The 24,092-nt window shown below is 44.3% G+C and overlaps 1 protein-coding gene across 1 annotated transcript in view; it reads right to left on the minus strand.

Annotated features, from left to right (window-relative positions):
• Positions 7,121 to 24,092, minus strand: part of INTS4 (integrator complex subunit 4) — a 119,063-nt gene continuing 102,091 nt past the window's right edge. The window contains exons 19-23 of the mRNA XM_021062562.1: positions 20,814 to 20,873; positions 16,815 to 16,974; positions 16,447 to 16,590; positions 12,160 to 12,280; positions 7,121 to 7,573 (exon numbers count right to left, since the gene is read on the minus strand). Coding sequence (XP_020918221.1) covers positions 7,395 to 7,573; positions 12,160 to 12,280; positions 16,447 to 16,590; positions 16,815 to 16,974; positions 20,814 to 20,873 — 664 coding nt within the window. The 3' untranslated portion in view covers positions 7,121 to 7,394. The remainder of the gene's footprint in view (positions 7,574 to 12,159; positions 12,281 to 16,446; positions 16,591 to 16,814; positions 16,975 to 20,813; positions 20,874 to 24,092) is intronic.

Consider the following 24,092-nt stretch of genomic DNA (forward strand, 5'->3'; position numbering starts at 1 on the left):
TTTGGTCTTTTTGTCTTTTCCAGGGCTGCTCCCGCAGCATATGGAGGTTCCCGGGCTAGGGGTCGAATCGGAGCTGTAGCCACCAGACTATGCCAGAGCCACAGCAATGCAGGATCCAAGCCGCATCTTCAACCTACACCACAGCTCGAGGCAATGCCAGATCCTTAACCCACTGAGCAAGGCCAGGGATCCAATCCGCAACCTCATGGTTCCTAGTCGGATTCATTAACCACTGAGCCACGATGGCAACTCTGTAGCTATGCTTTGATACTTGGGTCCTAGGCAGGCATTCTACTAACTAAACCTGAGCCTTGCCAGACAGTTTTCTCTGGGCCTCACATTCCCTTACTGTAACATGATGGGGCTGGACTAGATGCCTTTAAATGGTCTCTACCGGCATGGATGGTCTTTGTTTTAATAAATACCAGGTGCTCTCTGTGAAGCCTTAGAACAGACTGAGTGAACTGTAATAGTTATCTTTCCCCATCTCTAAAGAGTGATGAGTATGGGCTTTGGTGTCTCACAGCCTTGACTTTGAACTGTGGCTTTCTGCCATTCACTGGTTGGCCTTTATTTAACCTCTCAGAGTCTCACTGTTCTCATCTGTCAGATAATATTAGTACCTGGAGTTATCATAGGTATTAAATGGGGGTAATTCACAGGAAGTCTTAGCACTCTGCCTGGCACGTAGTAAGGACTCAATAAATTGAAAGTACTATCATCATATAATGGGGTTGCAGTATAAAGCTAACTAGTTTCATTTTATTGTTCTTAATATAGCAGCTTATATTTCATGGATTCATAGAATGTTGGAGCCCAAAGGAATTATCTACTCTATTATCTCACTCATTTATTCAGTAATTCTCTTTCATTCTCATTTACTGAAAATCTCTTACTGATATTCTTAAGCCTAGTTACTGCTGGACCCTGGGGGTACAGGAATGAGTAAGTTATAGTTCCTGCACTCAGGAGTTATGTGTGAGAGAGACAAATGAACAAGACAATAATGATGCACTGTGTTAGCATTATTAGTTATAAGGTCTGGTGGCGGCACAAAGGGTGGACTGACTTATCCTACCAGAATGGGAGAAAGTTAGGGGAGATGTCACTAAGGACATAACGCAAGTCTTCAAGAATGAGAAGAGGTTCATTTATTCACCAGACGTTTAGAAACCAGCCATTTACTACATATGGAGTCTATCTTGGCCATAAGTAAATAAAATTGCTCCACTACAGCCTTCGTTGAAGTCACAGCCCAGAAAGCTGACTTCTGTTCCACGTGATCCTATCATCTGATTAGCTCCACTGGGCATCTACCCTATGGGTAGCCATTCCATAAAGTGAACAACAACTTAGGATGCAGCCTGGCAAGAAAAGATGAGCGAAGAGCACTGGAAGGGAAAGCGATCCTTCCAAGATGACCCAGCAGGAAAGTGGCAAAGGCAGGATTAGAACCCCGAGCTGTATCTTGATCTCTTTCCACCACCTCCTTAGGAGGCCCGTGGGAGAGAGATCCTCACCAACCTGACACGACACCTAGAGGTCTGAGGGCCCCTGCTCAGTGCCCTTTCTGCAACCAGCCGTTCATCAGATGGCAGATCTTTCTACATCTCAGTTTCCTCCGCTCATAAAGCCAGACACTTATACAGCTAGGAGGGATGTCTGATAAAATTCAGACAGCTTTCTGTATTGATAGAATCAAAAAATTTTTTGTCAAATGTAAGAAGAGACAGCTCCGGTGGGCGGTGCATAGGTGTGGGTATAATCAGTGTTCTGAAGTGCACTGTCTCTACAGTAAAGAGAACTTAGCACAAACTTCATAGAGACAGAAGTATCTGGCAGTGAGGTTATTACACTTTGTATAGAACCTGCTAATAAAAAGAGCCCCTACTTCTAGATCTGTTCTGCATGGTCAGTGCTGGAAATGTGCAGAGCCTGGAGAGAAGCTCTTTTTTCCGTGCTATACTTGGCCATGTCTTATTCATTAATCCCTTTCATTCAGTTTGTAAGTTGCCTGCACAGCCCTCACTCTGCCCTCAATTTCTTCTAGCTTGAGCAGTCCCTAAGAGAAGTTTGCCAAGGGGTAGGTGTGTACCTTCGCCACAATCCTGTTTGCTGAGGTCAGTCATGCCAAAGCCAAATATAAAGTCCTTTCAGAAACTTGACTCTCAGGGCTGGCTTTCTGCAAACATGCTAAACTTGCTCTGGATTCATGGACTCACTCATTCTTTCCTTGCCTGGCACGTGCCAGGCACTGCGGTGGAGATACAACACCGACAGTCTTACTGACCAGCTAGTCACAGACTGGGTGGAAGAAACAGACATGTAAACAAACATACAGTGATGATGCAGAAGTTGCAAACTGGCACAAATCTACCCACAGACAGGTTTTGATTGTTTCAGAGTAATTTTAACATTTACTTCAGTTACAAATATATATATATGTGTATATATATATATATACGTATATATATATTTTATATTTGTCTTTTTATCTTTTCTAGGGCCGATCCCACGGCATATGGAGGTTCCCAGGCTAGGGGTCTAATCGGAGCTGTAGCCGCCAGCCTACACCAGAGCCAAAGCAAAGTGGGATCTGAGCTGCATTTGCGACCTACACCACAGCTCATGGCAACTCAGGATCCTTAACCCACTGAGCGAGGCCAGGGATCGAACCCGCAACCTCATGGTTCCCAGTAGGATTCATTAACCACTGAGTCACGACAGGAAGTCCAGTTACCAAAAAATTTTAAATGGCTATTTTTTCACCTGAAAATATAGATTTCTCGGCGTTCTTGTCATGGCCCAGTGGAAATGAATCTGACTAGCATCCATGAGGACACAGGTTCGATCCCTGGCATTGCTCGGTTGGTTAAGGATCCAGCATTGCTGTAAGCTGTGGTGTAGGTCACAGAGGCAGCTCGGATCCTGTATTGCTGTGGCTGTGGCACAGGCCAGCAGCTACAGCTCCAATTAGACCCCTAGCCTAGGAACCTCCTTATGCCACGGGTGTGGTGCTAAAAAGACGAAAAAAGAAAAAAAGAAAGAAAGAAAAAGAAAATACAGATTTCTGGCTTTTTTATAAGAATCAGAAAATCTGACATCACCTGGCTCACAGGTCGAGTGTGGAGCTGAATAGCAAGCACCTTCTGCCAGAGGATGTGCTGATTCTTTAGCCTCTACTATCTTCCTCCAGGCCATGTGACCCCCCTCCTTTTTGTTTTTTTTTTTTTAATTTGCACAGATTATTACTTTTCATAACTTTGAAAAATACATTCATGAAAATTACCTAGGATGCATTTATTAGATTGACAAAGCCGTGTGACCCGCTTTTTTCCCTGCCTACCTGCTTCAGGGTCTGCATTTGGGAACCTGCATTAGATACTATGCCTAAAGAATGTAACGGAGGCTGGAGGACCACTGAGGCAACGCACCACACCCACAGGAGACACAGACACTTTCCAGAACGAGCTCAGTCCTGAAGAATGATAAGAAAGAAACAACAGAAAACAGTCTGAAGAGCATATTCCAGAGTTTAGCCAGTACAAAGGTGTGAAGCCAGAGTGGGCAAGGTGAAAACTGGGAATGACCACAGATAATCCACTACATCTGGAGACGTGGAGAGAATGTTCAGGACACAGTATGAGGCTGGAGAGGACAACAGGGGCATGAAGAGCCTTCAAAGATAGGGTTTATTTTTTTTAGTTTTTTGCCTTTTTAGGGCCGCGGGTGCAGCACATGGAAGTTTCCAGGCTAAGAGTCAAACTAGAGCTACAGCTGCCAGCCTGTGCCACAGCCACAGTCACGTGGGATCTGAGCTTCATCTGCGACATACACCACAGCTCACCACAGCAACACCGGATCCTCGACCCACTGAGCCGAGGCCAGGGATCTGAACCCGCATCCTCATGGATACTAGTTGGATTCATTTCTGCTGCACCACAATGGGAACGCAAGGAAAGGAGTTTAGATTGTATCCTAGGATAGAGGTTTAAGGAGGGGAATGGGGCGATCAGATCAGGGTTCTAGAAAGATTACTCTGGTGGTCGTGTGAAGAGCAGACTGAAGGGGGCAATATTTGAGGCAAGATTTAGGAAGCTAATCTCCACTTTAGGAGAGATGATGAAGGCTGCATCAAGACAGAAAGAGTGAGCATAATGAGAAGGGAACTGAGTCAAGAAGCATTTAAAGCAGCAGAATCTAAAGGATTTGATGGCTGGTTTTATAAGAGGGCTAAGGACGGAGTCCAACATGATGCGGTTTCTGGCTTTGACGAGGTACATGGAAGACCACTGAAAAAGACAAAACGACAGGTTCCTGCCATGAAAACCACATCAGACTTAAGAATTAAGAGGCCTGGGTTGCAGACTTGGCTTCCACTAACTCAGTCCCCGTGGACCTGCACACTCACTTGTGAATGAGGGTGCCACACTGGAGAAATCTTTTTGCTCCCTTCCATGTCTTTATAATATTAGGTCATTTTCTTTTTCACATAAACCAGATGCAGAAAAATCAAGATCCTCATGTTTCAGGGGAAAAGGAATTGAAAATGTTTAGTCCCAACCTCATATGATACTTGAATTCCTTTACAATAAAGCTGTCAGGAGCTTGTTCAACCTCTGCTCGAACACAACCAGCATGGAGAATTTCTCCTAATGCAGTCTGTTCAATTCTTACACAGTTTTTAAAAACTCATCCTGAATCCAGAAGATGTGGTACATATACACAATGGAATATTATTCATCCATTAAAAAGAACAAAATACCAGCATTTTTTGCAACATGGATGGACCTAGAAACTATCATGCTAAGTGACGTCAGCCATTCAATGAGACACCAACATCAAATGCTTTCACTGACATGTGGAATCTGAAAAAAGGACAGACGGAACTTCTTTGCAGAACAGATGCTGACTCACAGACACTGAAAAACTTATGGTCTCCGGAGGAGACAGTTTGGGGGGTGGGGTGATGTGCCTGGGCTGTGGGATGGAAATCCTGTGAAATTAGATTGTTATGATCATTATACAACTACAGATGTGATAAATTCATTTGAGTAATTAAAAAAAATGAAGAAAAAAAAAAAAACTCATCCTGATACTAAGGCAAAGTCTGCCTTTTCCTGTATCCGCCTTGGGTGGGAAAAGTATAATGTTTTGGGTTTTAAGACCTAGGAGCAAATCTTGATTTTGCCCTTTGCAAAAGAGAGACATTCCCCACCTAGAAAATGAGGACGAACCCAGAAGGTTTTTTGTTTTTGTTTGTTTAATAAAAGGAGCAGTGTATATGAAAAGGATTCAGCATACTGTTCCCGTGGAAGGCTTTCTATAGCTATGGCAATGGAGGGCGCAGTTAGCAGCCATGGACCTTGCTGTTTACCTCTGGGCTTCATCCCAGTTAGCATCATGAGGTGCTTGCATCGGGGCCATGGTATGATTTGGCCTGGCTTTCAGCTTCGTTTTATCTCCAAAGCAGGCAATTTTCTTTAGGGCATCTTGCTGACACACAAGTGTCCGCTGATGACACATCCTTGAGATGTACTAAATAGGTGAGCACAGTAGAAAAGTAAGTTTCCTGGAGTTCCTCTACAGCAGTTAGAGGTCCTGGCCCAAGACCACCTGGGTTCAAATCCCACATCTGTCATTTACTAGTTGTGTGACCTAGGCCAGCAAGGCATCTCCAACACTGGAATCATCAGAGACACAGTGGAAAATGATGTTATTTCATACACTGGATCCCTCTTATAATCCCAGTTTCTTTTAATCCTCTGAACTTTAACTGCCTAATTTATAAGACGAATATAACAGGAGTCATTCATACCTACTAGAGAGGGTAGTCCTGAGGATTACATGAATTAACTGATGCGAAGGGCTGGGCTCACATTAGGTGTATTAAACCAAAAGTCAAACATGCTTGAACTCAAATTCCAGCAGTACCTCTGAGTGACTGTAGGATCTGTTAGGTTTACCAGCTTTCCAAGTACCAAATATGATCAAGCACAGATTCAGATTCAACCAAGCACTATTCAATTAAACACATTCAACAGCTCTTAAGGTATAATTACCTCTATTTTACGGATGAGAACACTGAGGCGGAGAGAAGACCGGAAGGTTATTTTCCGTACACGTCTCCTGAGGTACCATAGCTCAGGCCTTTGCAGTTACCTTGGATTTAAATGAGTACAGGCTTTACCAGTCACCGTACAGTTTTCCTACCACTGACTTAACCTTTTGGTCTCACTTGGCTGTTGCAAGGATTAAACGATAGGTAAAGAAGGAAGCACAGGGAGTTTCCATCGTGGCACAGAAGTTAACATCTGACTAGGAACCATGAGGTTGCGGGTTTGATCCCTGGCCTCGCTCAGTGTGTTAAGGACCCAGCATTGCCGTGAGCTGTGGGATAGGTCAGAGACGCGGCTCGGATCCCACGTTGCTGTGGCTCTGGCGTAGGCCAGCAGCTACAGCTCCAATCAGACCCCTAGCCTGGGAACCTCCATATGCCTCGGGGAGCAGCCCTAGAAAAGGGCAAAAAGACAACAACAACAACAAAAAGAATGAAACACAGACCCTCACATGGTTCACAGCTCTGGAGCATTTACTCTTCTTACCCTCAAGCTGCACCTTTAACTCACGTGCAGCTCTGACACTGGAGTCATCAGAGATGCAGTGGGAAACGATTTGTTTCTTACACTGCATCCCCTTTCCATAATGCTCGTTTCTTTTCTAAAACATGGCCCTTCTGTAATATTTTGGTTCAAAGGATAATGGCAGTCAAGATCAGGAATTTCCCTGAGGGATGAAAATGATTCACTCTTCAGCTGTTCGTTCAGTCCTTGGCCCAGCTCTGCCTGAGTTAGGAAAGGAGACTCTCAGCAAGATAATGAATGTCTGAGGCTGCTCAGGAACTGCCGATGGAGAAAAAGTACAGCAGTCAAAGCTGCTCTGGAATCGGTCCTGGCAAACTGACTATTCAAGAAATAAGGCTATGGCTTCAATAACCAGTTCTTTGGAAGCGGCTAGAAAATTGGATCTTTGTGTTTCACACCTGAAGAAAGAGGGCATGTGGTATATTATGGAACCCGTAGCCACACAAATTTCTTTAAGGACCAGGGACTAGAAAAGCTTGTTGTTTTCTCAACTTTATTGGGGGCAGGGCTGGGGAGGCGGGGGTGGGATGGGACAGACTTGAAGGGTTTTGTTTTCTTTTTGTTGTTGTTTTTGTTTTGGCTTCCTTACTACAAAATAATGTGGCCAAGTTTGGTACCCAGGAGATGCTACGGGTCACATGTTCCTCCTTAGGTCTATGTACCATTTCTGGGTGAAATGCTCCAGGCTTCCGGTTCACTCTGATCCCAAGAAGGGCCTTCTATGCCACGACTGGAAAGACTGCCTGGGACTCAGCGCCTTGCGGGTTTGGGCATTATGTAAACTTTCACAGGCTTGCTGAAGGGGATGGTGCCTTCGATGCTGGTTTCCACCGGGGGTGACATCTCACCACCCTCAATCCAGGGGGACTTTGGAATGCGTGAATTGGAGTTGTAGGCCAGCAGCAGCCTCACTTCCACCTGGCATGGTTCTAGAAAGAAAGACAAAAAAATATCCTCTGTGACTGGGCAATGCCTAGGAATTAAGATGAAGTGTCAAGAAAAAGCAACATTAAAAATGGAAGCAGGAGGGTTTCGATACCATTTCTTCATCTGTCTGCCTCCCATTCTTCCCCCCTCAGCCAACAAAAACACTTTGCCAGCCTGAAATCCTGTGAGCCTATCCCTAAGCCTGCAGATGTGCTTCTGCTTTTCTGCCACTGCCACCTCCTCCTCGGGCCTCCTGGGCTCCCAGTAGTTAAGAGCCATGGCTGCTAAGACAGTCAGAGAGCAAGCTAAAAACCCTTCTTTTTGGAGTTCCCGTCGTGGCGCAATGGTTAACGAATCCGACTAGGAACCGTGAGGTTGCAGGTTCGATCCCTGCCCTTCTCAGTGGTTGAGGACACAGCATTGCCGTGAGCTGTGGTGTAGGTCGCAGACGCAGCTCGGATCCCGCGTTGCTGCGTTGCTGTGGCTCTGGTGTAGGCCAGCGACTACAGCTCCGATTAGACCCCTAGCCTGGGAACCTCCACATGCCGCAGGTGTGGCCCTAGAAAAAGGCAAAAAGACAAAAATATAAAAAAACAAAAACCCTTCTTCCACGGAGGCCTTCCAGTCTCAAGACAGAGAGCCACAAGGTACATGCACGTGGCTGATTCTTGTGCCCAGACAATCACGCCCTTTCTGCACAGGCAATCTCCGGCTCCAGTGGCTGCATGCTCAGTGGACTCTACTGTATTAGTGTAAAAGGAGCCTTTCATTAGCAAACACTTCTGACAGAAAACTCACTAGTGAACATATTTCAGGGACCTCAAATCATGGCACTGAACCTTCCATTCTTTCATGACATGACATTATATTACCGATCTGGTGTCTGCAGGTGGCAGCCTCCAGCAAAAATAAACAAGACCTCCCTCAGACTGCTGACTATTTGGTGGAGGAGGCAGAGACAGCTGCAATGGAGCACAGTGTACACTCTGTAAGAAGCAATGAGGAGGGAACACAGGAAGGCCTTGGAATAGAACACCTGCTCTGTGCCGAGCACACAACCCCAAGAGTGCTCACCATGCCACACCACAAAACAAAGGCTGTCACAATCCAACAAAGTCCCAAGGCTCTGAGAGGTTCTGAGTGACTGCCCAAATCCACACCAGTGACAGAATTTGAGCTCAGTTCATAAACTAAGCAACTAATCTTTCTATCAACCATGTGGTTTCAATAAAGAAGGAGGAGGGGATTTCAGAAAAACTTAAGGGCAAGTGAAAAGACTCAGAACACCACGAGCATGGGTGTCCTTCCTTGATTTCCTGTGACTGGGTCATCTCTTTAATTTCCTGAAAGGTGCAAGTATTGAGGAGGTGCCCAAGGCTGAAGAGCTTAGAGGGGAGAGTGAGGGCTGGATAGATCTAAATGAGCAAGGGCAGAGATCCCAAGACTTCTCAATGCTTCCTCGGATGTCCTCCTAGTCACTTCCAGACTTTTCCCTAAGGAGCAGAACAGAGACTAGATTGCTGTCCTTCAGGAAGCAAGAGGCTGGCAGGCAGCCAGAGCAGCTTAGCCAACCCCAGCGAGCTGCCTCAGCATCATCATTTAATATAGGGCCTCATACCAGCCTTGAGTGTATCTGTGATGAAACGACCACTGCTCTCTGGTACTAGGCTCCAGTATCAGCTCTCCCACTACGCTCTCCTCTCTGGTCCTAGATGGCTACTGCCAACCCAGCAACCACAACCTAGCCCAGGCTCTCACAGCACTTTCAGAAGGCAAACCCTGGTAAGGTCAGAGGACTAAACCCCACCTGGTCATTATGCCTTCCTTTACCAGCATGTGAGCAGAAAGGTAATTCAAGCCACTGCCAACAGAGGAAAGGAGCAGGAAGAGAAAACAAGAGGGAGGCGACAATGGGAGAAAGAGACAAAAAATCATCAAGGACAAATCACGCAACCGACTTGTTTCGCCTGGAAGAACACAGCTTTATAAGATACGCATTATTACTCCCATCTTAAAGATCAAGTGAGACAGGAGTCCCCGTCGTGGCGCAGTGGTTAACGAATCCAACTAGGAACCATGAGGTTGCGGGTTCGATCCCTGGCCTTGCTCAGTGGGTTAAGGATCTGGCGTTGCCATGAGCTGTGGTGTAGGTCGCAGACATGGCTCGGATCCCGTGTTGCTGTGGCTCTGGCGTAGGCTAGTGGCTACAGCTTCAATTCGACCCCTAGCCTGGGAACCTCCATATGCCGCAGGAGCGGTCCTAGAAAAGGCAAAAACAAAACAAAACAAAACAAAAAAGATCAAGTGAGACAGAAAAGTAAAGTAACTTTCTCAGGATCACAAGCAAGGCAGAATTTGGAACCCATCTATGCGTCTCAAAGCTTCTGACCTGGTAGCATCCCCTCTCCCAGAGGACAGGCTCTCGGCAGGCAGCTGAGGGACCAGATGGAGGAGCCCCTACCACACCAGGCCTCATTTGCTGGATTAGGAGGGAGAAGGTGTGGGCATATTCAGAATGAGAAGATGAGTCACACTAGGGTCCCAAGTCAGATGGGAGGATGGGATAGCGAAAACACAAGGGATTTGGGAGTTAGGACATCTGAATGCCAGCCTCAGTGCCACCACTGATGAGCAACGTTGGCCTCCACCTATGTGTCTATAAAACAAACAGCAGAATACTAACTCTCACCCCAAAGTTTCCTAAGAATTAAATAAATTTTAATCGCAAATTTTAAATTTTATGTTGGATTTTCATTATTTGTTGAGTCCCTACTACATGTCAGGCACGAGGGACACAGGAGATAGAGGCACTGGGGACACAGAGGAAAGTGAGGTGCTTGCTCCCGTCCTAATTGGAAAGTCAGTCAACAAATGAGAAAACATCTGGCACTAGTAAGTGCCGGGCAGAGAATTAAAATAGAGATTTGTAATTGTGATTACATAGAAATCTCTCGGAGGAAGTTATCCTGGATTAATTACAAATCTCCAGGCGCAGGGCAGCCTGAAGTGCAGGCCTGGCCCAGGCCAACAGCACCACTTCCTCTTCTTTCTTTCTTTTTTGTCTTTATACCAAGTCATCTATACCCACCCAACACCTCTGATAGAGAAAAACCATTAATAAGGGCACTAAATAGTTACTCATGGATTCAAAAACATAGCGCAAGAAAGTTCCAGAGGGCATCCACCTATTTCTAAGATAAACCAGACTTGGTGGTATTAAACATCTTCTCAAGTAACAACCATGGTTCTGCATCATCTTCAGTGATTTAGGCAACATCACTGAGGTCAATTCTCTCCTACATTTCTGGTTCTGCAGACTGAGCGACTGAGCCTCTTTTTAAAGTTTTCAAAGCAGACTTAGAGGCTTGAAATGTACTGTCACTGCACCTGTATTCTCTCATTTTATTCTTTAGGATTAAAGAAAAATATTTAAGTAACCTCCATGTCTTTTTCTTTCTTTCTTTTTTGTCTTTTTAGGGTCGTACCCTGGCATATGGAAGTTCCCAAACTAGGAGTCCAATTGGAGCTGCAGCTGCTGGCCTACACCACAGCCACAGCAACGTGGGACCCAAGCCACATCTGCAACACACACCACAGCTCATGGCAACACTGGATCCTTAACCCACTGAGCGAGGCCAGGGATCGAACACACGTTCTCTTATATACTAGTTGGGGTCGTTACCGCTAAGCTACAACAGGAACGTCTTAAGTAACCTCCCTGTCTTTTCTCAAATGATCGAGGTTCTACTCAGTCACTGTGTGGGGAGTGTAAAGTATAGGAAAAGATCACATTCCTTTGCATCGCCCTACAAACCAGCCCACGTGGGAAGGGAGGGCAGTAACAGTTGTCATTTTTATTGTTTTGGAGGAATGAACTGAACTGTTCACAGACAAAAAGAGTGATTTTAAATTTTTGGTAGAAATATAAAACTGTTTGGTTTTCAGAGTATTTCTCAGACCTAAATAGTACATTGAGAACCATTATCCTCACTTTGAAAATGAGGCAACGGTAGGAGGGCGTCTGGCTTGTCCAGGGTTATGTGGCAAGTCCGCGGCAAAGTCAGGATAAGAACATCGTTTCCTGACATTCAGCCCAGGGGTCCTTTCTATGAGACTCTCTTCTTTTTTTTTTTCCTCCCCCAGTCCCCTCACCCCGCCTTTCTTTTTTTCTATCGAGACTCCTTTCTGTTGTAAATCTCCTTTTTCATCTTTTTTGGCTGCCTTGTGGCATATGGAGTTCCAGGGCCAGGGATCAGATCCGAGCCACAGCTGCAAGCTATACTGCGGCTATGGCAACACCAGATCCTTTAACCCACTGTGAAGGGCCGGGGATCAAACCTACGTCCTGGTGCTGCAGAGATGCTTCTGATCCCGCTGTGACACAGCAGGAGCGCCATAACCTCCTTTTTTATCTTCTAAAAGAAATCTTGTGCTTTGTGCAATCAAAGCAATGCAGCCAGTTCGTCTAAATGTGTCCAGTCTGAGCTTTTAAGCTCCTCAAGAAATCAAGTTCAACCCTCAGCAGGCCTGCTTCAATCATATTTTCAAACTGAAAAAAAACAAATGCCTTGGCCCACTGACTCCTTACCTGTCCAAGCGGTGTGGGAGAGGTACACCTGAGTGATAAGCCGGTGCCGCCCTGGGCCTGGATTCCGGAAGTCTGCGGGCTTAGGGTGGATGATCTGAGCCTGGCCATCTGGATACAAGACCTATGAGGTGACAGAAATGAGAAACAGAGGCAGAAGAGCCATGAGCTTTTAACAAAACTGTTGGTGACCTCTGCTGTGAACCCGAAAACAGGAGGAAAAGAAGACATTTTGGCCTTCATAAGAAACTGCTCCTGGAAGGAAAGACAACACTGCCGACATCTCTCTACCCCCTCCCCAGTACAGAGCAGTGAATGACAAATGTCTCCTGATTCCTGGTGAATGAGTGACAGGAATAAAGTGCCTCTATTAAGTACATGGATAAGTTAAAATACTAATCTCAGTGTGAAAAGCCTTTTTTGCAGGCACCCCCATCAGGATGACTCTCCCTCCCCAGCTCTGAATCACATCACCATGGCCCAGCACCCATCACCAACTACCAAGCATTAGAATAATTCTCAAACTCTCCACTAGATCATAGGCAGTTAGGAAGCTGTTTATCTCTTTCTATGAGGACAGAGTTCAATGAAGGAACTGCTCAAATCCCTGGCCAGTTCTTCAAATCTCACAAACTGCGAAACAGCTCTCCTCCAGCACCCAGGGGAGCCTCACAGGTATCCGTGAATAAGGCCTCTTACAGTGAACAGTGTACAAATGAGTCAAATGAAGAAATGAAGCATATCCTAGAAACAGAAAAGACCTGGGCTACAGGAATATACTGATAAGGATCAAGTAGGGACCATACAGGTCTTTCAACTATGAAACTCTGGGGAGGCATGTTGCAGCCCACCTGTTCCCCTCCCAAAAAAAAAAAACCCAAAAAACAAAAAATTGGTATTCATGGGCCCTACTCTCAGGATTCTGATTTTTTTTTTTTTTTTTTTTTTGGCTTTTTGCTATTTCTTTGGGCCCCTCCTGCAGTATATGGAGGTTCCCAGGCCAGGGATCGAATCAGAGCTACAGCTGCCGGCCTACGCCACAGCCACAATGACTCAGGATCTGAGCCACGTTTGCGACCTACACCACAGCTCCCAGCAACTCAGGATCCTTAACTCACTGAACAAGGCCAGAGATCAAACCCGAATCCTCATGGATACTAGTCAGATTCGTAACCCGCTGGGCCACAAAGGGAACTCCCTCAACACTTTCTAAATAATTATAAAGTGCCGCTAGGGTGGAGAACTGCTAAAATTTGGGGGGGTTGGGAGAGACAAAAAAACTGCAGCACAACTGCACAGCCAGCTCAGAATCAGTTCTCTGTAGGTCTCATGATTATAATTTCTGCTGGGAAGCCAGAGGGTTTTTCCTCTACTGTCACTGCAGGCAAATATTACCACCTCCAGGGCCTGATTCATCCTTACTTTCTTCCAGGAAGCTGTCTCTGCCTGCTCCACACTATTTTTCTGTACTTACTGCCAGTGCTTACATCCTTTCCATTCAGATTCCTTCTGCCTGGAATACCTTTTAGCCTTTATCCTTTCTTTCTTTCTTTTTTTAAATGGCCACACGTGCAGCATTTGGACATTCCTGTATCACGGACTGAATCCAAGCTGCAGCTGTGACCTCCGCCACTGTAGTAGGATTCTTTTTTTTTTTTTTTTTTTTTTTTTTTTTTTTGTTGTTGTTGTTGCTATTTCTTGGGCCGCTCCCATGGCATATGGAGGTTCCCAGGCTAGGGGTTGAATCGGAGCTGTAGCCACCGGCCTACGCCAGAGCCACAGCAATGCGGGATCCGAGCCGCGTCTGCAACCTACACCACAGCTCACGGCAATGCCGGATCCTTAACCCACTGAGCAAGGGCAGGGACCGAACCCGCAACCTCATGGTTCCTAGTCGGATTCGTTAACCACTGCGCCACGACGGGAACTCCTTTTTTTTTTTTTTTTAATTATAGTTGGTTTACTATGTTCTGTCAATTTCTGCTATACAGCAAAGTGACCCACTTATTATACATTCTTTTTCTCATATTAATTTAATTTTTATATCATGTTCTATCACAAGTGATTAGATATAGTTCCCTGTACTATACAGCAGGACCTCACTGCTTACCCATTCTAACTGTAATAGTTTGCATCTATGCAGATACTTAACCCACTGCGCCACAGCAGGAACTCCCCTTATCCTTTACTTCTGATCATCCTTTCAGACTTTATCCACGTGTGGACATATGCTAATTCATGAGTGTGTGTATCTATCTATCTATATGTTGCGGAAATTTTTTTTTCTTTTGTCTTTTGTCTTTTTTTGAGGGCCGCACCCGGCAGCATATGGAGGTTCCCAGGCTAGGGGTCTAATCAGAGCTGTAGCTGCCGGACTACACCACAGTCCACAGCAATGCTGGATTCTTAATCCACTGAGCGAGGCCAGGGATCAAATGCTCAACCTCATGGTTCCTAGTTGGATTCGTTTCCGCTGTGCCGCGACAGGAACTCTCAGAATTTTTTTAAAGTAGCCAAAAACTGGAAATAACTCTGTGGGGGAGGAAAAAAATAATCTCCCCTTTAACCTGCTAGGTTCTTGGCTAAGACTCCACCGTAATGAAAGACAGATTAACAGGAGAAAAACAAACATAAGTTTAATGACAAATATGTCTCCTGTATACAATGGCAGAGGCCCAGGGAAACTGAAAAACTCCCTGAAATTGCCCAAGCCATCACCTTAAATACCAGCTGCAGCTAAAGACAAAAGGAAGATGTTGAAGAGGGAGGGAACCTGTTATGAGGGGTTATAAGGTAAAACGCAGTGGACAAGGGTAAGGTTGTTATGCAAATTTAAGTTGGTACCCTCTCCATTGATATGAGTTCCTAGAGATTTAATCACGTTTCCCTTCCAGGTTCTAAGAGGAAGAAACCTTACAAATGTAGATTTCCCTTACAAATATCAATTTCCCTCACTAAAGGGCAACTTCTATGCTGTTCTCAGGGGTTCTACTATGTCAACCCCTCTCAGAAATAACCATTCCCAAATAATCCTTAGGTCAAGGACAGTTGTTTTGGAAGTGGTGTATTCTGTTCCCCGTCATTCCTGCCTTTGAAACTTCACAATCCAGAAGAGGCTAAGAAGCTTCAAAATCCAGAAGCTGAGTCAGTAGACTGGTCCATTATTTCACTGAACCAGTCTCTCAGTCTTGAAAACAGGTCAGGTTATTTCAACAACTGTGTCTCATTTCAGGAGGGAGGCAGTGTGGCAGGTGGGATCCCAAAAATTAGATCTATATTGTGCAAGTAATCAGGTATATAAGAAGAAGCCATAATTTCTTTTTTTTTTTTTTTGCTTTTTAGGGCCATGGAGGTTCCCAGGCTAGGGGTCCAATCAGAGCTATAGCTGCCAGCCTACACCACAGCCGCAACAACACCAGATCTGAGCCGCTTCTGTGATATACACCACAGCTCACAGCAAGGCCAGGGATCAACCCTGCATCCTCTTGGATCCTAGTCGGGTTCGTTAACCACTGAGCCACAACAGAAACTCCCAGAAGCCATAATATTCTTAACTCATCCTGTGCCGGTCTGAACTGATGACTGAACTGTTTTACAACTTCCAGTCCATCTGTCCGTCTCTCACTGAAAGTAAGCATCTGAGGACAGGGATTCTGACATACTTGTGTAGAACTTAGTATGTGCAACAGAGTAAGCATTCCCACATGGATGAAAGGATGGATGGACAGATGGATGGGCAAATGGGTAGGACTCTTTATGGGACTTAATTAACTATTAAACTGATTGAAGACTATTAATTTGATTATTTATTGCGCCTCTCATGTGTCTCTAGTATTTGTATCTAACTTGGGAATGCTCCAAAGTGACAGCTTTTTCCTACCCATAAATTTTATTCACCAAGCTGACTCACCCATAGTCTGAAAGAGACTCATGTATTAGTTTGGTTGTAGCCCTGAAAATACCAAGTCTTAGCTCACATTATAAGAATAGAAGATGCCCTGTCATTTAGTGAGCCCTTATTGGGTACCAGGGACTTTATATACATAATCTCATTTCAATGTCAACTATCCCTATTTGTCAGGAACAGACTCTGAGGTTCTGAATTTAACCTGTTCCAATCCATACTCAGCAGCAGAGCTGCGATTCACGCCCAGGCTCTTTTCCTTAAAAACCCATCTCTTCTCTCTCCCCACTTTCCGTCTCTCAGGTAGAGATTACGTGGGTGCTCAAGTTAAAAGTGTCAACACAGAGTCAGTTAAGAAGCCCCATGGGGACCAAAACCTGACAGACCTGGACCTTCACAGTGCTCTGAGGATCTTGCACGTGCTCCAGGGTTGCGTCGACATCCAGGGCCACCACCAACCCAGATGTGAATCGCAAAGGGTTGTCTGACTCACCCGCTGGCTCGATAATGGTGGCTGAGGCTTTGTGGATCTGCAAGCAAGAAGAAAATAGGATTCTAAAGCCACGCCATTCCTCGGCAACAAAACAAGACCCTGCCTTTCTGACTCCTTAGCTAATGGGTGGATATTCGGGAGCCAATCCAAGGAAAGGCCCTAATCCAGCCGCTCCATGGGTCAAAGAGGATCACCAAAGTGAGCAGTTTTGACTCTTCGGACGGACGGACTTAGCTGAAGCGGGAGGACACAGACACCGACCTGCTCTGGAAGGGGGAGGTGCAGGAAGGTACACTGCCGAAGCATGGTATGCAGAATTTTGACCACTTCTGCAGGTTTGGACGTCATGAGTCGGGGCATGAGGTCAAGAAGTTTGTCCACAAAGCTGTCCTGCAAGTGGGGCAGATCAGCGATGAAACACCTGAAGGAGCAAAGAGAAGCAACTATGACAGTCATTCACCACAGGCTGAGCCCCAAACATCTGCCAAGCCCTGAAGGGGTGAAAAGGATGAACTAGAGAAGTTCACGGCTCCTGAGGAAGCCATGGACCTAGATAATTATGCTGTAGTGACATGACCATAACCTTGTTGATTAATTATCTATTAATGTTTATTATTTTTTAATTTTTAAGAGCCACACCTGTGGCATATGCAAGTTCCCAGGCTAGGGGTAGAATCGAAGCTGCAGCTGCCAGCCTACGCCACAGCCGCAGCAACACCAGATCTGAGCTGCGTCTGCGACCCACACCACAGTTCACAGGAATGCTGGATCCTTAACCCACTGATCAGGGCCAGGGATCGATCCCACAACCTCATGGATACTGGTCAGGTTCATTACTGCTGAGCCACAATGGGAACTCCCTAATTTATTTATTTTTATTAAAGTATAGTTGATTTACAATGTTGTGCAAATTTCTGCTATACAACAAAGTGACCCAGTCATACATATATATATGTACACACATTCCCTTTCTTTTTTTTTTTTTTTTTTTTGCCATTTCTTGGGCCACTCCCGTGGCATATGGGAGGTTCCCCGGCTAGGGGTCTAATCAGAGCTGTAGCTGCCAGCCTACGCCAGAGCCATAGCAACGCGGGATCCGAGCCGCGTTTGCAACCTACACCACAGCTCACGGCAACGCCGGATCGTTAACCCACTGAGCAAGGGCAGGGACCGAACCCGCAACCTCATGGTTCCTAGTCGGATCTGTTAACCACTGCGCCACGACGGGAACTCCACATTCCCTTTCTTATATCATCTTCCATCATGGTCTATCCCAAGATAGTCTTGTTTATTAAATATCTATATGGGCTAGGCATCTTCTTAAGTGTTCTTCACTATCTTATTTAATCCCCCCAGCAATCCTGTGTATTAGCAGAATTATTATTATCATGTTACAGATTCATTAATTTAACAAATGTATCTTTAGGACTTACAAAGCACTGGGGACATAACAGTGAGCAAAAGAGAAGAACACAGCTGTCTTGGAGTTCACGTTGTGGTGCAGTGGAAATGAATCTGACTAGTATCCATGAAGACTCAGGCTGGATCCCTGGCCTCGCTCAGTGGGTTAAGATCCAGCATTCCATGAAGTGCGGTGTAGGTCAGAGACGTAGCTCCAATCTGGTGTTGCTGTGGCTGTGGCATAGGCAAGCAGCTATAACTGTGATTCAAAACCTAGCCTGGCAATCTCCATATGCCACAGGTACGGCCTTAAAAAAAGACCAAAAAAAAAAAAAAAAAAAAGAAAGAAAAGAAAGACCGAAAGAAAACAGCTGTCTTAATGGAGTTTATAATCACTGACAGGAACACTGAGGCTCAGAGAGGATAAATGTTGCACTAAGGCTTAAAAAAAGGTAAGTAACTTACTCCTGGCTCTGATTGATTCCACGATATTTTGTTTTGTTTAAGGGGACAGTTGAAAAATATTTCACTGAGGGGGTAATATCAGTTCAGTTACTTTGATATACAGTGAAAATTAACATTGTAAATCAACTATATTTCAATACAACTTAAAAAAAAGAATAGGTAGCTCTAAACAACAAATGAAAACTGTGGCAAATCAGAGCTATCACCTTTCTGAAAAACCTCATCTCAATTGTGCAAAAACAGACTCTCCACCTTAAAGTATCTAAAACCGTGTATAACTAAATTAGTTTGCTGTACACCAGAAACTTACACAACATTGTAAACCAACTATACTTCAATTAAAAAAAAAATTTAAACCCAAAGACATGGGAGCTCCTGTCATGGCTCAATAGTTACCGAATCTGACTAACATCCATGAGGACACAGATTGGATCCCTGGCCTTGTTCAGTGGGCTAAGGATGCAGAGCTGCCGTGAGCTTGGTGTAGGTCGCAGACACAACAAGGATCCTGCGTTGCTGTGGCTGTGGCATAGGCCAACAGCTACAGCTCCAATTGGACCTCTAGCCTGGGAACCTCCATATGCCATGGGTGTGGCACTAAAAAGCAAAAAAAAAAAAAAAAAAAACCCAAAAGACATGGACTTCACTGAAATTTAAGTCACAGTCTTAGTCAAGTTAGATGGTATCATTTATTAGAGAGCAGCCCCTATTGATAAAGGGTGGTATTGCAACTCAGCCCTATTATAGGAAGCTATTCATCTCCCATAAGAAAAAAAAACTTGAGAAGTACAGTCACACAAACCTGTACCATCAGGTTTGGTAAAGTTCATGGTAGTACAAACAAGAAGTGGAAGAATGAAGTATTGGACTTAATAACAGCATTAGATTATACAATCATATAAATGCCTTCTTTCCAGTATTATCACTAGCACACTACAAGTCTGGTAACTACTTTGACTCTTATGGCTTCACCAAGACTTCCATTCATCAACTGCATCTGTTTTAGCCAATTTACTTCATAAAGAATCCTGAGAAAACATATCTAGGCCACAAAATAAAAGCTACCTGTAGAATTGATACAAATTTTTGTTATAGAGAATACGCAAGTTTAAGAACCATGGTGAAAAAAATAGGTCATGATTTTTCAAAAGATTTTGAGTTCTTGGAGCTCCCCTTGTGGCGCAGTGCTTAACGAATCCGACTAGGAACCAGGAGGTTTCGGATTCGGTCCCTGGCCTTGCTCAGTGGGTTAAGGATCTGGCATTGCTGTGAGCTGTGGTGTAGGTCACAGACTCGGCTCAGATCCTGTGTTGCTGTGACTCTGGTGTAGGCTGGCAGCTATAGCTCCGATGAGAATCCTAGCCTGGGAACTCCATATGCCGTGGGAGTAGCCCTAGAAAAGGCAAAAAAAAAAAAAAAAAAAAAAAAGATTTTGCGTTCTTATTTGTTTTCTTCTGGCCCAGCTGAGTGCTGAATCACAGTAATTCCCGATGTATATTCCTGTCGTATATTTAGCTAACTTAAGAAGTTTACAGGAGTTCCCGTTGTGGCAAAACAAAAACAAATCCAACAAGGAACTAGGAGATTGCAAGTTCAATCCCTGGCCTTGCTCAGTGGGTTATGGATCTGGCATTGCTGTGAGCTGTGGTGTAGGTCACAGACATGGCTCAGATCTGGCATAGGCCAGCAGCTATAGCTCCAATTAGACCCCCAAGTCTGGGAACCTCCATATGTCACAGGTGTGGCCCTAAAAAGACAAAAGACAAAAAAAAAAAGAAGTCTATATACAAGTAAAGAAAATACAGTTATCTAGAGTTCCTGTTGTGGCTCAGCAGTAAGTGAACCCAACTAGTATCCATGAGGACACAGGTTCGATCCCTGGCCTTGCTCATTGGGTCAAGGATCTGGCGTTGCTCTGAGCTGTGGGGTAGACAGCAGATGCAGTTCAGATCTTGCATTGCTGTAGCTGTGGTGTAGGCCAGCTGTAGCTCCAATTTGACCCCTAGCCTGGGAACTTTCATATGCTGCAGGTATGTCCCTTAAAAGACAAGACAAAAAAAAAAAAAAAAAAAAAAAGAGAGAGAGAGAGAGAGAAAAAAAAAACTAGTTATCTCTCAGAATCTGTGAGGAACTGGTTCCAGGACCTTTTGCGGACACCAAAATCCATGGTTGCTCAAGTCCTTTATATAATATGGAATAGTAGAGTGGGGGCCCTCTGTGTCCATGAATGCAGAACCCACGGATACCGAGGGTCACCTGTATACAAATTAGGTCATGCTGCATGCATAACAACAGCTTGGTTGCTATTCTGCCTTGTGATCACTCTTGCTTCACTATATAAGTACTATTCTCTGCATATCTAAGATTTAATAAGCTAGGTGATGAAACACTTACCTCTGAAAAAAATCCACTTCCTGTAAAAATTTTTCACACATCCCAAACAAAGGGTCAACTCTGTTGAAAGAAAAAACAAAGCAAACAAAAACCCATGTAATTTGCATGTGAAATTTGAGAACTGGGCAGTTAGGACCAAAGTCCCAGAAACCTAAACCCACATGAGAAGACAATGAACATATTACACTATAAAAATTATCTCTAACAGAAATAGATGACTTCTAATGCACCTACAGGGAAATATTTGCCAGGATCCCAAGACCCAATATTTTAACTGCAGTGGTCATATGGCTCAATGAATTTTCAAAATAAAAGCCTATCACAGGCCACCTGGCACCAGATTCAGTAAGGATTGACAGAAGCATAGCTGACAGGCAGTGCAGTGTCACTTTCCTCCCTGTGCAGGAGTCCTTGCAGCAGCCCATCCAGCAGTCCACATAGCTGTGTGGGAGCTTTGACCTTGCCGCTGATAGCTCAGGTTCAAGGAAATGAGATCTACATCAGTTGAATGTGGAACCCATATTCACTTAGAAGCCTCATGCTCCATAGGCGCTAATATCTCTTGAAGTAACTGACAGGCATAACCTTCTAGGGTCCCCATGGGGATATGTTCAGTTATAAGAAACACTGCGTTCAGTGATGTCCCAAGCTATGGTGTCTGCGTGAGGTATTTACAGTTCACACATAGTTCCTACTAGTCTACATGCCACTTTCTCAGATACCATTTTTACTATAACAGTGTTGTTACCTAGTAATAAGAGTTGCTGCTCTCATGTTTCCTGGGAACAGATCTGGAAAGGTCAAATTTTCATGCAAAAGGGGGAAAGGTTTTGTTACCACTTTTCACACAAACACAGACTATATTCTTTCCTCTCTATCTTGGCTCCCTTGGCCTCAAGTACTTACAGCATTCCATTTCTATAAAAATCTGACCACTTACCTAAATAATACAGGCGACATGCTGGGCCAATGAAATTTACAATAATACAACAGATTTTTCCTTTGATCTTTGCACATTTTATTTCTTAAAATTTCCGCATGAAACATTCCATTTATTTTCATTAGTATATTGTTAATTGGTGTTTCCGTCGTGGCAGAGCAAAATGAATCCGACTAGGAACCATGAGGTTTCAGGTTCGATCCCTGGCCTCGCTCAGTGTGTTAAACATCTGGCTTTGTGGTGAGCTGTGGTGTAGGTCACAGATACAACTCAGATCTGGCACTGCTGTGGCTGTGGCGTAGGCCAGCAGCTGTAGCTCCAATTAGACCCCTAGCCTGGGAACCTCCATATGCCGTGGGTGTGGCCCTAAAAAGTAAAAAAAGAAAATATATTGTTAATTGAAGGAATAAAGTTCAGTGAAAGAAAAAAAAACAAATACTCTTTCCTTATATAAAAACATGTGAGATGGGAGAACATATCTGTAAATGAGATGACCAACAAAGGGATTAATCTCCAAAATATACAAATAGCTCATGCAGCTCAATATAAAAAAAAGTTAAAAATTTAAAAGAGTAGGCGTTCCCGTCATGGCTCAGCAGTTAGCGAACCTGACTAGCATCCATGAGGATGTGGTTCGATCCCTGGCCTTGCTCAGTGGGTTAAAGATCCAGCATTGCCCTGAACTGTGGTGTAGGTCGCAGACGCAGCTCGGATCCCGAGTTGCTGGGGCTGTGGTGTAGGCCAGCAGCTATAGCTCCGATTAGACCACACCTGGTAACCTCCATATGCCTCGAGTGTGGCCCTAAAACAAAGACAAAAGACAAAAAAAATAAAATAAGCAGAAGACCTAAACAGACATTTCTCCAAAGAAGACCTACAGATGGCCAAAAAAGCACATCTCCAAAAAATGTTCAACATCACTAATTATTAGAGAAATGCAAATCAAAACTACAATAAGGTATTACCTCATACTGCTCAGAATGGTCATCATCAAAAAGTCTACAAATAATAACAGAGAGAGTGTAGAGAAAAGGGAACTCCTCCTACACCACTAGGTGGGAATGTAAATTGGCACAACCATTATGGAAAACAGTATGGAGGTTTCTCAAAAGACTAAAAATAGAACTACTATATGATCCAGCAATCCTACTCCTGGGCATATATCCAGGATAAAACTCTAATTTGAAAAGATTGATGCATACCAGTGTTTACAGCAGCACTACTTACAGTAATAGCCAAGACATGGAAGCAACCTAAATGTCCATCGAAAGAGGAAAGGACAAAGAAGATGAGGTACATATATATATGATGGAATACTACTCAGCCATGAAAAAAGGATGAAATAATGCTATCTGCAGCAACATGGATGGACCTATAGATTATCATACTGAGTGAAATAAGTCAGACAAAGACAAATATCATATGATAGCACTTGCAGGTGGAATCTAAAAAAATGATACCAATGAACCTATTTACAAAACAGAAGCAAACTTGCAGATTTCAAAAACAAATTTATGGTTACCCAAGGGGAAAGGTAGGAGGGAGAAACCAGGATCTGGGGATTACCATATATACACTACTCTATATAAAATAAATAGTCACCAAGAACCTACTTTATAGCACAGGGAACTCTACTCAATATTCTGTAATAACCTATGTGGGAAAAGTATCTAAAAAAGAAAGGATATATGTACATGCATAACTGAATCATTTTGCTATCCACCTGAAACTAACACATTGTAAATCAACTATACTCCAATATAAAATAAAAATTAGGAGTTCCCGTGGTGGCGCAGTGGTTAATGAATCCGACTAGGAACCATGAGGTTGCGGGTTCGGTCCCTGGCCTTGCTCAGTGGGTTAACAATCCGGCGTTGCCGTGAGCTGTGGTGTAGGTCGCAGACGCGGCTCGGATCCTGTGTTGCTGTGGCTCTGGCTTAGGCTGGGGGTTACAGCTCCGATTCACCCCTAGCCTGGGAACCTCCATATGCCGTGGGAGTGGCCCAAAGAAATAGCAATAAATAAATAAATAAAATAAATAAAAATTAAATTGAAAAAATAGTAAAGTCGATGACCAAAAAATTAGCGAGAAAATGGGCATTCCCATGGTAGCTCAGTGGTAACAATCCCTGACTAGTATCCATGAGGACATGAGTTTGATCCCTGCCCTCACTCAGTGAGTTAAGGATCTGGCGTTGTTGCTCTGAGCTGTGGTGTAGGTCGGCAGCTACAGCTCCAATTCGACCCCTAGCCTGGGAACTTCCAAATGCCACCGACACGGCATTTAAAAAGACAAAAAGACAAAAAAAAAAGACAAAAAAAAAAAAAAAAAAGGTGAC

The sequence above is a fragment of the Sus scrofa genome, chromosome 9 (genome assembly GCF_000003025.6).
Source record: "Sus scrofa isolate TJ Tabasco breed Duroc chromosome 9, Sscrofa11.1, whole genome shotgun sequence".
Classification (NCBI taxonomy): domain Eukaryota; kingdom Metazoa; phylum Chordata; class Mammalia; order Artiodactyla; family Suidae; genus Sus; species Sus scrofa.